Raw genomic sequence first — 16,419 nt, forward strand, 5'->3', positions numbered from 1 at the left:
GAAAATCTGGCATACACCACCTTAACCAAGTGATTAAAGTTAACATCACCAATAACAGAGCAAATTAACATGTTGTACCTCCAAATACAATGCACTGAGAAGAACATGGTGTTATTTCTGCAATATTCATGCCAAAATGTATATCTCCCACCTTTGTCTATAACATAAACCTCCTTTCCTCTTAAAACTCCTTTTATAAAGCACATCATTGTAAAGCAATTATACTCCAATAAAGATGTTAAAACTCCTTTAAAGGTTTCGTCTTTCTGCCTCCACAGGCTTTTAAAAACCTGTGCTATTATAGATTCTATAAAATCTGATTCACATTCACACATTCAATTAAAAATAACTCCATTCCTCTAAGAACTTACATTTTTGTTCTGAAATATGGACTAGTAAAAGTTGAATTAACAGCCTAAAATATTCTAATCTATAAAAATTTCATATTTAGGAAGTAAAATAGACCTGGGAAGCAGCACTTCTATTTCTCTGGTTGTATATGAGAGACTAAAAAGTAGAGCAAAGGATAGTTCTGGCTGAGACTAAACTAAGTTTTCCTTACTATTGTTGATAAAAAGATTAAATTGTATTGTGTGAAAGAATAAAATTTCTACTTGATATTCTCCTTAAAATAAACCTTAGATTAAAAAAAAAACCCACATAAAAGTATTAAGAAACCAAAAGTGATCCAAAAATCTACTGTCAGCCTAGTCAATCTTGCTAGTCAAAATAGCTTAAGGAACTCACACCTCACACACAATATAGGAATAATCTCACCAAGGGCACTGTAATTCTCCTTTATGCTTGGCTGCGACTTCCCAATGATCCCTATTAAGATAGGTTCAACATTTACCTTTGAGATTTTGCTATTTTTTGCTTCTAAGGCTGACTAATGTCTTTCTGCTAAAGACAGTTTCTTTGGACACAATCAGATTACATTTAAAATTTAATGGCTAAAGAGTCAAACTTTCCTTGAATATTATTCTTAAATGGCTATTCTGATATATGATGTACCCAGAAAGCAATCTTATTATCCTTATTTCCAAATTATTGCTAGAAGAGATGAGGCATGCCCCAGTCCCCATATATCAGCAGTAATAACTTAAAACAAAGAGTCAATTTATCAACACAACTCACCATACTTCTTCTAATATAGTTGATGGCTTTTTTCATATCCATGCCAGACCAGTTGTTGAGCATATAGCAAATACAGGAAGCACAGTATACAAATCGCATGTCATTTTCACTGCCTTCAGGTACTGCACAAAAACTGAAAATAATAACCATATGATTTACTGTACTATAATTTATTTTTTTGTAGGGGGGTTAGTTAGAAACACCTACTTCATGTCTTCACTCACAGAAAAAGCTATCACTAAATACAGATTTAAAAACCATATACTACTTGTATTATTCAATAAAGGACTATTAATTTGAATAATATAAAACTATCTCTAAATCAACACTGTACTCCCAAGTTCAATTTCTGGGTAGCTTAACATACTACCACAGTTACTCTTTCCCAGATGCCACCACTCAGAGTAAGTTTCTTTGCTCTCAGCCATGGAAAGCTATGGCACAGTGGCTTGAGAATTAATAGCAGAAAAAGTAGCAGGGACCTATTGGGTAGTAAGAAATTCTCAAGCCCAAGTTCTGCTTATGTGAAATTTCTTCTCAATGTATATATATAGATAACCATTAATTAACTGATCATATTGGTTTTTGTTTTTGTTTTTGTGGTACGCAGCCCTCTCATCATTGTGGCCTCTTCCGTTGCGGAGCACAGGCTCTGGACGTGCAGGCCCAGCAGCCATGGCTCACGGGCCCAGCCGCTCTGCAGCACGTGGGATCCTCCCAGACCAGGGTATGAACCAGCGTCCCCTGCATCGGCAGGTGGACTCTCAACCACTGCGCCACCAGGGAAGCCCCGATCATATTGTTTTAATTTAATTTTCACATATTTAATTAGTTTTAGAGAAGTACATAATAGTTTGTATTTCATATCTATTCTTTTATTTATAAATAAGGATAAGACAGCAGTGACCAAAGACTATAATGAACTATTGAGAAATTAGTCACATGTACTTGCTGAGGTAAATATTTAGTTTTATAGTATTTCCAATTAATGTCAATTTATCTTATATGTTTCCACTAATTTTCCCCTCATCAACAGCAGTGTTTTTAAAATACTGACAGGAAAATAGACACAGCAGTAGATGGACTACAGCTATAACAACGTGGCAGGATTTGTTTGCAAAGTCTTTTCTTTAGATAGCATCACTACTGCTTTATCACTTCCTAAACGTAAAAAAAAAGTTTCACCTTAAAACTTTTTTTTTGTTAGACACACCACTCAAACCATCAAATATTAATGAACTCACTACTTTTTCTATCCTTTAATAATATCACAGAAACTACCTACACTAGAATATAATAATATTCAATGTTCATCCCTTTTTCCCCCATCACTATGTCTTAAGGCATAAAAGTTTAGATTAAATGTATGTCTGCTTCAAAATGTCCATTTTTTTTACCCAGAATGTAAATTAAAGTAGATCCTAATCCTGAAACTATTAAACCATTTATTTATGGATCCATTATCGCCTTTAAAAAAAGAAAAATGAACTAAGAAAAAATGGAACTGTTATTGTGATTACTTTTATTTTCATTCACATAAGAAATATTTCACTGATTAGGCACTTAAACCGTATGTATACAGTGAACTCTAGGTGGTTCTAATAAGAGTTTATGATAAACTCTACAATTCTAGTATAGGATTATATCTATTTTTAATTCCAAATGATTTTTCTTAAAAAAAAAAAAGACAAGTAACGAAGAATGACCCATACCTTCCATCTTCTAGCTGAAGGGCTCTCAAGCCTGCTAAGCAAGCTTCTTTATTTACTCGGCTTAGGTCATCTCCAAGAATAACTAAGCATGAAAGGCCAGTGTAGGTCATTGCTATGTGGCCACTATCATAAGGATGAGCTGTTCCAGGATTCTAGATTCAAAATTAATATAATGTTAATTAGAAAACTGAAATGAGATCTTATTTCATTATGCAATTTGACAAGAGGTTTTAGTAAACAGTAAAATTAAATGTTGTTTATACTGATTTGCATAGACATCTGATAGAGACAAACAAAACTCAATTTCGTGTATGTCTCAACATAAGTATTATTGCATACTTTCCAGGCTACATAATTTTCAATTTTATCCTCAAGTTTATGGAAGTAGATCTGATATTCAAATAAGCCAAATTATTTCAACTTCCTATTTGACCAACCATATCACTTATAATTTAAGTCTTATAAAGTTAGAAAAGCATGTAGAAATAATTATTTTTTATGCTGTACAAATTCAAATTAAATACCACAGTAGTGATCACCATTTAAAAATCCTACAAAACAATACAGTTGAAAAACATTATTCTATTCTCATATGGTTTAATTATTTGAGTCTCTAATAATATTAACACTTAGAATGACAAAAAAATGCAAAGAAGAGCTCAAGATACTAATATTGAAAAATTCTCTAGAAATAAAACAATCTAATTTTTAAAGTTTAAATTACCAAATGAGCATTGATTGCAAAAAGTCTTTTGTGAAGACTGTTAGACTAGTAATTGCCCAGGCAGAGCTGGGGAGTCAAACTAGGAAACTCATATAACCAGAATATTTATTAGATTAGTTTCACTGATTTGACTGTTTCAACAAAACTATCAACAGTTATCAAAGCCTCTTAAGGTTTATAAAATATGTGACGCCTTGTAGGAAATCCTGTAGACTCTAGCTGGCACTGGTATAGATAAAATTAATTAAAAAACTTATTAAAGTAAAAGTAAAAATGTAAAACCAAGTAACTTTACATTCTGCAATACACAAAGCATTTAAAGTTTTATAATTATTTTCAAATAGCCAATCCTGTTTGGTTATTTTAAAAAGATGATTTCACTTAAAAAATGTAAAATTTCACATTGTACTATTTCTCAGTTTAAGAAAGTTTTAATTTTGATAGAATAAGAGTGTATTTTAAATTCATCTTTCTCACAGGATTTCCTTCTGTTTTAGTTTGGGCTCATCAATAATTGCTTCAAATACTAGAATAACTGCCCATAACATTAGAAAGTTAAAATGAAGCTTGTACCAAGATTCTGGTTAAAACAGACTCCTCTGCTTTCTACAATAAATGTTAGCTTCTACACTACTGTAAGGCATCAAATCCTGGCTCTACTACTCACTGCTGCATTTTCTCATTCTGGAAAATGGAGATATTAGTACCTATTTCACAGGGTTACTCTGAGGATTAAATAAAATTACTGTCTATACAGATGCTAGTTATCTTACTGATGATGATGCAAGTGCAAGGCAAATATCAAAAGGGCCACTACTTCTTTGGAGTCACGACTCAAGGGTCTTGAAACCACTAGTGACTTAATCAGAATACTTTGCTGCTCACTGACCTTCTGTAGTTCTTCATAGAATAAGTTTGCAAAGGTGTTCAATATCCTCTATAATCTGAACTCACCCCACCTACCCAGCCTTACATATACAATTCCTTATATGGTCTCACAAATATGACAAGCAAATTTTCACCGTGGTATTTCTTTCATTCTGAGCTCCTCCTTAGAACTCAAGCTTTAATACTCCTGGATATCCTATTCCACATTTATAACTGCCTTCTTAGAAATCCTGTAGCGTTTCATTTTTTGGTACTCACACTAAATATCTGCTATGTTAAAAACACTGTGCGGAGTCCGAACAGAAATCAAATGTGGACCTTAACCTTGAAGGGAGAAGAGGGCTACTTGAATAAGTACAGTACAAAGTAGAATGCTGTATGTGTCATGATGGAGATACAATAATACCTGGATAAAGGATTGTTTTCTGCAGCAGAAGAGGAGTTTGATTAGGTACAGATGAAGAGGCGGCGTTACAGGTAGAAGAAAAAGTAAAAGGAAAGCAGAGAAGGAAGATTCCAGGCTATGTAGTATGTGTTAAGGACGGTACATAATTTAATAGAGAATATGGGATTTGTTGAAGGAAAACAGTGAGAAAAGGGGGTTGAGAAGATCCATTAGTGTTTCTCAAAAAGTGTTCTATGGCCACTAAAGGTCCTGGACATTTTTCAGGTAAGTGAATGGCCCATAGGTGGTTTCAGACGAAAAAGCGAAGATACTATTTACATACTGTATTGAAAAATCATATGTGCCTCCTCAGATTCTCTTGGCTTCATCTGTCTCCTGGATTCTCAGCCACCACCCTAAGTGACAACTCCTTGTGGCCCTATATGATTCCAGCTAGAGTCTCTAGCTCCCTCTAACACTCAAGATTCAGATTAATGCAACACAGAATGGAGTGAGACCTAGCTTCCCCAGAAAATGCCAGGGTCTCGATGAATTAAGGGCCCAAAATGGGTTTCAGGAGACTCTGTGAATCAAAGGCAAAAAATGTTTTCTCCTTACATTTTATCCTTTTGTTTCGAAAATGCCTTGGAAGGGGGTGAGGGGAGTAAGGGGGCTGTCTCTTAAAAGTAATGTTATCAAAGAACTGTTTTACCCCAACAAGTTTAAGTATACATCTGTATAGGGTATGGTGCTGTATAATGGTCATTATTATCAGTGCCATGACTTTTAGATATCCTGTCCATTATGACTAAATGGAGAGCTACCTCTATTCAGGACTGGCTTAAGTTGGAAAGTATTATATGTATGGGGAAAAAGGACAATTTTTATGGATCCTTAGTTTCTAGATTCTCTGTTAAAAGCAATTGGCATACATGATTGGAGACACCTTAGCAAAGTCATATGACTTTGACACAGGCATGCTGGTCTACAGCTTAGGGCAGAGGAAGAAAGTTGAAGCAGTGCCTCTATCAAATCATGTCACCTTTTCCAAACTCACTGCTATTTATTCCAAAATTTTGAAGCAGAGTATGGAAAAACTGGCAACATGTCATTTACCTTCAGCTTGGAAAGGGATATAAATCTTGATGTACTCAGTGTAGCCAGATATTGGCTTGTAACCATTATATAAGCAGACTGACCCCCATCAAGGAAAAAGTTTCTATTTTGTGAGGTCTCTTTCCACAAAATGATGAAGTTTTGCTCTGCTTTCTATTGTAGAAAAATATTTTACGCACAGATGAAACACCTACAAAAGTTTGTTTGGGGTCTGCTTCTTTGAAGAAGAAAAAAAGCTTCTCATATGTTAGGATTCACTGCTTTCTATACCTGCATGTGCTGGTACCAAAGCCTCTGCCTATAAGTCTGAAGACAGTCTGCCTACCGTCAGGAATGTCATCATAATTCATCACTACTTGGGTCTCCAATCACTGCTTAGCAAGAGCTTCCTCTTTCATTCCTAAGAAATGTGAACCAAATATAAAGTCCTTCTGTAACACACGGTTCATTGGTTTCTTAGAGAACAAGTATCATGTTCTTGAGTGCTTTATTTCCATTTTCTCCAAGAAATCACCAATAATTTTTACACAAACACACACACACACGATAGTAAGAAAGACAATTTTTTAACAACAGGAATTTCTGTTCATTTATATATTGTGCATTCTTCCAGAAGTAAGGTGGGTATAGCTTTCCCTTAAAAAGTTCCAGTTCACAACACACAGTATTAGACAGTATTTAGCTACACTGAAACTTGGAGGCCTGGTTCTTTCTGTTACTTTCTTAGTTTTCTTTCTTACTAAAATCTCTCCACTCCCTCTCCTCCTTCCTCCTAATGCAAAGAGAACTAACCTTTGATGGATTGAATGGAATACCCAGGTATGAAGAGCCTCGGAAACCACAGCGATTTAGATTTGATCCTGGAAAATAAAAATAGGTACTTATTTTAAATGTACCTTATTTTTGTACAGATTCTAAAGCAGTTCAGTTATACAGTCTCTCAGAAACAGAGTATTTTAGTACCAAAGTTTTGTCACTGTCTCCATTTTCATGCTAGGCAACACTGAATGTCTGCTCTAGGAGCTTTATGGGAATTTCTTCATTTAATTTCCAAACCAGTCCAAACCAAACCAATGACCTCCTACCAGGTACCTTTAATTTAAGCCTAACTCACTGAGTACAAAATGCTTTCATACTTTTCCTAAATGACCATTTTCATGTCATCAACATATTCAATCCCTCATGTTACAGAACAGAAAGCAGAAGCCCAGATGTTAAGTGACATGTTCAAGGTAATAGCTGGTTAGCAACATAAAAGGATCTAGAAACCTCATGTCCCATCTAGTGCCTTTTTACTTTAACTCATGGCTTCTTTACAGGGGAGCAAGGTAAAGGTATAAACTGCTCTACAGTCACAGAAAATATATGTACTTTGTATTTTAGTATTAGACCTTCATTCTAAGTCCAATACTTTGCTTTGAAGTACAAAAGAACACTGTAAGTTAGCACTTAGTCTCTAGTTATTCAAACTATGTTTACTCACACTGATATTTTTCCTACCTAAAATTTTTCAAGATGTCAATGGAATATAACTGGGAACTTAACAAAGAAAATATCTACATTCATGAAAAGGGAACTCTTGTGACTACTGCTGGGAATGTAAATCGTTGCAGCCACTATGGAAAACAGTATGGAGGTTCCTCAAAATATTAAAAATAGAACCACCATGATCCAGCAATTTCACTTCTGGGTATATATATCCCCCCCAAAATGACATCATTATCTCAAAGAGATATCTGTACTCCCACGTTCATTGCAGCATTATTCACAACAGCCAAGACGTGAAAACGACCTAAGTGTCCAAAGATGCATGAATGGATAGAGAAAATGTGAGCTATATACAGATAAAATGTCATATGTGTTACACAGACACAAACAGACACACACACACACAGGAATATTATTCAGCCATCAAAAAGACGGAAATCCTGCCTTTTACAACAACATGAATGAGGCTTGAGGGCATTATGCTAAGTGAAATAAACCAGACAGAGAAAGACATATAGTGTATGTTCTTACTTATATGTGTAATCTAAAAAAGCTGAACTCACAGAAATAGAGAGTAGAATAGTAGTTGTCAGGGCTGGCAGCGGAGATGTTGGCCAAAGGGTACAAACTTTTAACTATAAGATGAATAAGTTCTGGAGATTTAATGTTATGTACAGCATGGTGATTATAGTTAACAATACAGTATTGTATACTTGGAAGTTAAGACCTTAAATAGTAAATCTTAAATTTTATCACCACACACACAAAAAGGAAATTATGTAAAGGGAATGGAGGTGTTAACTAACTTTATTGTGGTAATCATTTCACAGTATATATGTGTATCAAATAATCATGCTGTACACCTTAAATTTATATATATGTCAATATTATCTCCAGAAAGCTGGAAAAAAAATTAAAAAATATAAATGAAAAAAATGGTCATACCCACAATAAGAAAATAATTATGGTTTTGAGAACTATTATAAAATCAGCATGATAAAAATAGAAGGTAGGAACGTAGTACCAACAGACTGTACATGCATTGCTAATAAAAAAAAAACCAAGTTGGGCTTCCCTGGTGGCGCAGTGGTTGAAAGTCCGCCTGCCGATGCAGGGGACACGGGTTCGTGCCCCGGTCCGGGAGGATCCCACATGCCGCGGAGCGGCTGGGCCCGTGAGCCATGGCCGCTGAGCCTGTGCGTCCGGAGCCTGTGCTCCGCAACGGGAGAGGCCACAACAGTGAGAGGCCCGCGTACCGCAAAAAAAAAAAAACAAAAAAAACCAAGTTGACTTAAAAACAGGTTCCGAGGTGAAGAACTAGCTTCATATCTCTTATGACTGGTACATGACTAATCATAATAACTGGTTTTCAGGTACTATAAACTATTCAGCTTTATACACCTGAAATACTTAGAATAGTAGCTTATACATTAATTCTTTGAGTAATTTAGGAAACTATCCCTAAATTTAAAACTCTCCACCAAGCATCTTCCCCCATTAACAAAAAAATTATTTAAAAAAGAATGTTATCTAATGGTGATAACGATTTTGATGAACGTGGTTCTCTTATCTTTGCTTAAGAATCTTAAATTGGTAAGCCATTTAAGACTTGCCAATATATAATGAGTTATACAAAGGCTCATACCTTCTGACTGGTAATGATACACCTGAAAATCCACTCCAGTAACTTCAAATATGAGATGGTCATATGCACAGAAACACTCACTATAGTATTGTGATGGTAAAAATTTTGAAGTGACACAAAAATCCAACAGGTTAAATATAACATACTATACTCAAAAGAACATTATACTGCTATGAAAAGTAATGATTAGGGAAAACTACATAGTAACATAGAGAAATATATATGCTCAAGTTAAGAGAAAAAGCAGGATACAAAAATATATGTGTATTATGTTTATAATTAGGCGAAGTGGGCTTATCATCAAAGCCTGGAAGAGAATAAATAAAATAATACTGTGTAGGAGGATACGATTAAAGGTGAATTTTGTTCTCTTTATTAGTCATTGTTGTCATCACAAATTACTACAAACTTAGCAACTTAAAACAACACCCATTTATCATCTCACAGTTCTGTAAGGTCAGAAGTCCAAGGCAGGTCTCACCAGGCTAAAAATCAACGTGCTGGTAGGGCTACATTCCTTATTAGAGACTCTGGGGAACAATCTGCCTTCAAGTTCATTCAAGTTATTTGGCAGAATCAAGTTCCTTATGGTTTTAAGACTAAGGTCTCCATTCCTTTGCTAGCTGTCAGCTGGGGGACCCCCTTAGCTCCTAAAGGGCACTCTTGCCATTTCTTGCATCTGGGCCCCTGTATCTCAGAATCAGCAATGGTGCTCAAATCCGCCTCATGCTTAGACTCTCTCTGGCTTCCCCTTCTGCAGCATCTCTCTTTTGCCCTCTTTAATCTGCAGTTCTCTGACTCTTCTGCCTTCTTTACTAAGGGCTTATGTGATTATACTGTGCCTGTATGTATAACACTCATCGACCATCTCCACATTTTAAGGTCAGCTAATTAGTAACCTTAACTTCACCTGCAAATTCTGTAGAACTCAGTGTTTGATTAAATAACCAGGGAACAGGAATTTTGGTGGGAGAGGGGGCAACATCTTTAGAATTCTGCCTAATACTCCTTCCAATACTCCAAATTGGATGTTAACACTGTACTTTTAAAATCTAAAATTAAATTATCCCTTCCTTACCAAGCCATGGGTGCCTTTATCCTTTTATCGTCACTTGTTTTAATCCATCTTTAATTGGGCGAGGGGTAGCGTCAAAAGGTATATTTTCCTAGGCTCTATATTTGATCTGATGCCTAAAATGTTTTCCTATTATGACTTAAAACTTTTGCAATCAGTTTTATTTCCTTCAGACTGCCTTTTTAAAAGTTATCCTTTCAAGCTACTGATTTGCTGATAGTTTTCTATGAAAATCAAATCCTATTTCTACTTTTGATGGAAGAAAGCTCTGATTCCACGTTTCAGGTCTGAGTTTATACTTCCCTTAGGAAGCCTTTCTGGAGCCCCCACTAAGTTAGTTAGGCTAACTAAGTAACTTAGTTAGCCTCTGTCAGCCTTACAGAGGCTGACATACAGTAGGGGTTTAATAAATATCTGTTTCTCAATGAAATTATTTCCTTAGAAATAAATGAATGGAATTTCTATTTGCTCATTTCTGTGTTTTTATGTCACTTAAATTATTAACTTTTCTGAAAACTAGCAGAAATATTGATGCTGAAAAATACCACATAAGGTTAGGAGCTGTGGCATGGACACTTGGAATCAAACTCAATATCCTATTCTTGCTAGCACTGTGTTCTATAGGCAAGTAACAACCTCTCTGAGCTGGTTCCCTCCATTTTTGAACTAGGAACAATAATATACTACAATCAATATTTAGCAGGGTTCTTCTAAAGGTTCAAGGGCATGTTTAGATGGTGTTCAGCACAGTGACTAAGGCTCAATAAATAGTAACCATTTAACATCAGCTAATTAGATGTTATCAAAAGTGAAATAGGAGGAAATTAACAGCTTCTGTTACAATTTATCAAGGAACGTTTTCTTTAAAATAAAAATACCTTTTCTTCCATTTTCAAAATGGAGTACATATCATCATCTTAAAAAATTCATTAGGCCATTCTTTCTGGTTCCTGTCAAGATTTGTCTGCTATTGTGCGTTCTTTTATAATTCTAGTAAGCTTACCTATTCATGATAATTATTAAAATATAAACATGCAATTTATTCCAAATTTACAACTGCATGCAAATTCAGGATACAGTTTAAACCTCTTTGGAGGTTTTTAGATAGCACCATCTAGTGTTCCTATTCAGTAATAACGAAGCGAACAAAGTGTGATCCGGCTGACCAACAGAATCAAGTACAGTTTGGAAAAATATAGATGCTCTTGGGTCCTAACCTCGGCCCACATCAAAACTCTCACAGTAGGGCCTGAACAATCATATATAAGAAAGAAAAATAATCCCTGTCTGATACACAGTCAGAATTGAGAACCACTGATTTGGTGAATGCATACATAAAGTCAAACTAGTTTCCTTGTTTTATGGAAGCAGTCTAGATAGCTATGTATCAAAAAAACCCAGATTACTTTAAAAAAATGAAACTGGGTCTATGGAAAGAAAAGGAAAATAGCAAAAATGGGCATATGCAGATGGATATAATACATATATGTGTATTTATGTGTGAGCACGTAGAGGGATGTGTTATTAGAGAATATAACATGTTTAGCTATCAACCATAAGGAAAACAATCCCTTTATCTGCATGCTTGCACATGAAAGTCAATTATTAAGCTACAAGGCTGACTCCTGCTTGATGACTGCATCATATCTCATTTACAACCTAGGATTTTACTACTAAGCTCATATAAACACCAATTATATGTCAAGCATCAAAAAGACAATGCATTTAGATATTCTCTAAAAAGCAAAGAAAATGATTATAAACCCGTAGAATGTAAAACTTTAATGAGTTTAAAAAGACATTTTAATCAGCAGTTATTTTGCTTTTCATAAGAAAATGTGTTTCCCCTCTTTTAGGAGAAAATTTTATTGTGAATGATAAAATAAAAATACATTAAAAAATTATATTTAGGTGCTTCTAATAAAGGACAACTCTTGGGCTAAAATATCATATTACTAATGGTGGTCATGCTGCTTAAATATAGTTCAAAACTTGTTTTGGTCATCTTCTTAACTTTCTAATTCTCATTTTGAATGTTAGGTTTTTGCAATAAGCAAAGAGAATTCAAGAGAGGAATGTGGTGATTTAAGGTAAAAATGGACGTTTATATTTTATGGCTATAGAAGTAATTCCTCACAGGTCTCAAGAAACACAAGGTTTCCTAGTAAAAGGACACACCTTACATAACTGTTTCAGGATGTCAAGAGAGACCCAGACAAGGTACATAAAATATTATATAATTTAAAAAGTGGTTTTTTTTAAATCTATTTTCTAAATTTCACAGATTAGTTTTAGAACGGGGCAATTAAACAGAAGGCAGGTGGGAGATTTTCTCTCATAGAGATTAGAAATTTAATAGTGTTTCATCCAACCAAATGGTAAACTGATTATTTGGAATTGCAGGTGGACTGTGAAAAGACCTGTAGTACAGCCTACCAGACATGTGACTAGGGGCAACTGGGGACATCAACCGACCAACCACTGTGAGACTATCTTTGCAAAAAGTTCTTGATCTACAATGCTTCCCAAACAGGTGCTCTATAATTTCTAAAATCTGCAACATGCTCAATTTAGCCACATGAAACTATACTTACATTTTCAGCATGTTGTTAAAAAAAAGGCACAAGCTGACTGAAAAATCTACTAAAAAACTGAAATCATTCAACATTTTACCTTTTAATATTAAACCATCTTATCTACAATTCCAAACACTTAATTCTAATGTTTTATGAGCTCTGTTATGGAAGAGATGCCAGATTTATTTTCCTTTATCACCATAAGACAGCCTCAGAGTTCTCAGGAAAAAATCCATATCTTACAGAAAAACATACATGATAAACAGAGCATCTATTGCATGGGACTAGTATTAGAAAAACTGAAAATTAGAAACGGAAAACTGTATTCTAATTTTGCCCCTAGCATTAACTAGCTGTATGACTGTGGACAAATCATTACTCTCTCTGGATCTTAATATCCTCATTTGTAAAATGATGGACTATAATATTCCTTGTTTGGTTCTAGTTCCAAAATTCTCTGGTTGTGTCCCTGATCAGAGAGGGTAACACAAAATTCCCAGCCTGATCCCTTGTGTTTCCTAAATACTTCCTGATATTGATGAAAGGGCCCCAACTCTCCAATGGTCTGACCACACACTTATTACTAGGATACCACAGGGTCTTTACAACCCTGGAATTAAGTGGAAGGCCAGGGTTAATTGTGATTAAATATTCACAATGTACTTAAGTTCCATTCATGATAGTCTCCACTAGGGCCCTACATACTTCACCAGTAAAGCAGCACTGGGGCCTGGAGTCAGAAGCCAGGGATTTCAGTCTGACTCTATTACTTTCCATCTGTATATGGCCTTGGGCAGGTCTCTTAATCACTCTGCCTCTCATTTTCTTCTCCACTTCTGGGGAAGGCAGATTAGGGGAAGAACAAATTTGATGATGTCTTTGAAAATTACAAAATATTAAATAATGTACAGCATTGCTTCTGCCAGTAGCAAAATATGGATATTTGTGTATAATCATATAAATGGGCTTAGTTTTTATTTTTGTTGTGTTTTGAAGAGCGGTTAAGCTAAAATTTTTAAAGTTGAATTTTAATACAGAAACATATTTATTCTAAGCATTCAAACAATGCAGATATATAGAATAAAACTAAAGTACCTTATCCTGCCATCCCCTACCTCTGTTTTCATCTACTTCCCCCTCCACAAAGACTGTCTATGCACGCTTTCAGAGTTTTTCCTATACATTGATGTTAATAGATCAGTAAAACAAAACACCCCTGTACATGTTGGCATTTATCATTTAACTGTATTTGATGAACAGTTTCATGTCAGTACATATATAGATCTACCTCAGTCACTTCACTACTGGGCTGTACTCTTTACTGAACCATAGTTTATTTAACTGTTTCACTTTTGGTGGATATTTGTTTCTAATTTCTTACTGTAACAAACAATGCCAAAACATTCTTCTATACAGATTTTTGTGCACATGTATTAGTTTCCTGAGGTTAGTAACAACTTACCATAAACCTGGTGGCTTTAAACAACAGAAATTTATTCTCTCATAGTTCTGGAGCCCAGAAGTCCAAAATCAAGTTGTTAGCAGGGTTGGTTCCTTCTGGAGGCTCTAAGGGAAAATCCATTTTATGCCCCCTCTTAGTTTCTGGTGGCTGTGGGGAGTCCTGATGTTCCTTACCATGTGGACCCATCACTCTAATCTCTGCATCTGTCTTCATATGGCCTTCCCCTCTGTGTCTCAAATCTCCCTCTCCTTTCTCTTGGAAGGACACCAGTCAATGATCTTGAGATCCTTACTTTAATTATACCTGCAAAGACCCTTATTCCAAATATGGTCACATCCTGAGGTTCTGGATGGGCATATATTTGGGGGGCCATCATTTAACTAATTACAACACACACGAGAATATGTGAGGATAAAAAGTTACACTGCTAAAATGCTCTTCAAAGGCTGCAATAATTTTTACTTTCACCAAAAGAATATTAAAGTGCTCTTTTCCCCACATTCCTACAAACTTTTAAAAACTTTTTGCTAAATTGATTTGTTAGATAAAAAAATGTTAACATCCTTGTTTCTATTGCATCTCCCTAATTTCTAGTATCCATTAATCCTCTTTTCATGTATTTAATGACTATCTGTACTTCTTTTGCAAACTACCTATTCATAAATTTTGTCATTTTCTAAATCGCAATGTGTCATTTTTTTTTATTGTTAACAATTCCTTATAGTTTGGATATTAATATTTTGTCTGGTATATATATTGGCACAATTTCCTCCAAGTCCGTCAGTTATCCAACTTATTCTTTCCCTACATAACATTTAAAAATATTTATTTAGTCAAATCTACCAAATTTTTCCTTTACGGTCTCTGGGTTTTGTTTAACACTTTTAAGATTTTTAAATTCCCTAAGATTTTATGTGATATCACAAAGTAGGACAAATACAGAGCTAAGAGTTACAGAAAGCATGTTCTATGCAGTCTGCAAATGTCTTATGAATGAGAAAATATTTGAGGAGCCAGAGGACGCTCTAGGCTAAACGTGAAAATAGAGAAAAGAAGAAAAGTAGGAAAAGGTGTAGGTAATTTAGCAGTCCAACAACTGTTGATAACACAAAAATGCTCTAGGCACCAAAAGGGAAAAGAAATGTAAGACTGACGCATTCACTGCCCTCCAGAAGTTTACAATTCAGATGTAAGCAAAAATATTTTAAGCAACAGTTAAGCAACAATGACTAAAAAAATTAAAAAATTAGCAATGGGCTTCAATCCAATAAAGTCCATGTAGTTGAAAGTACAATGGGAAAGAGAATTCTGATGGATCTTAAGAGATGGTGAGTACACCCTAATTCAAAAAAATTTTTAACTTTCATCAAAGTTAACTTTCATCAAGTAATGAACTTCTGCAAAGTAAACTCACCTGTATAACTAGCACTCAGCTCAAGAAAAAGTGCATGACCAGCAACCTAGAAGCCCCATCCTACTTCCTTCTTGTCACTCCCCAAAAGCTCAGATTCGTTTTACCTACATTTTCACTTTGTATTAATAGAATAATACACTATATACTTCTTTATCTCAAAACATGTTTGTGACATTCATCCAAATTTCTGCATGTAGGTCTAAATTGTTCTTTCCCATTACTGTATACTATTCCATTGTGTGAATTGTAATATATCATTTATCTATTATACCAATGATGGGTAGTTTGTATATTCCTACTCTGGACTCCTGTGAAAAATACTGCTATCAACATTCTAATACATATCTTTTGGTGAATACATTTTTTCATTTCTGTTGGATACCTACTAGGGAGTAGAACTGCTGGTTCATAGAATGTACATATGTTCAGTTTTAGTAAATATTGCTAAATAGTAGTTGTAAAATAGTAGTTACAGTTGTGCAACATTCTCATCAACATTTGATATTTTCCATTTTGGCCATTCTAGTGAGTATGTAGCAAACACAATTATTAGGGATAATATGAAAGTCCAGATAACAGCAAAGCTCTCACAACAAAAGATCAAATAATGAGAAAAGTAAGAAGGCTTCAAAAAGAATATGGATATTAATTAGCTGGAGCTGGCAAACAGTCCTTAAAGGTAGATAAAAATATAAGAAAAGACAGAAAGTAGGAAGCATAGTGAATAAGTGACTAGTGTTCTGGTAACTGTAACCTATAGCATGAGTCTCTCACTAAAATGCTATGGTCCCTACATT

The 16,419-nt window shown here is 34.8% G+C and overlaps 1 protein-coding gene across 1 annotated transcript in view; it reads right to left on the reverse strand.

Annotated features, from left to right (window-relative positions):
- The window catches only part of PGGT1B (protein geranylgeranyltransferase type I subunit beta), a 56,791-nt gene that overhangs the window by 30,396 nt on the left and 9,976 nt on the right, over positions 1-16,419 (reverse strand). Inside the window, exons 3-5 of the mRNA XM_067731464.1 lie at positions 6,755-6,822; positions 2,850-3,001; positions 1,138-1,270 (exon numbers count right to left, since the gene is read on the reverse strand). Coding sequence (XP_067587565.1) covers positions 1,138-1,270; positions 2,850-3,001; positions 6,755-6,822 — 353 coding nt within the window. The remainder of the gene's footprint in view (positions 1-1,137; positions 1,271-2,849; positions 3,002-6,754; positions 6,823-16,419) is intronic.

The sequence above is a fragment of the Pseudorca crassidens genome, chromosome 3 (genome assembly GCF_039906515.1).
Source record: "Pseudorca crassidens isolate mPseCra1 chromosome 3, mPseCra1.hap1, whole genome shotgun sequence".
NCBI classification, from domain to species: Eukaryota; Metazoa; Chordata; class Mammalia; order Artiodactyla; family Delphinidae; genus Pseudorca; species Pseudorca crassidens.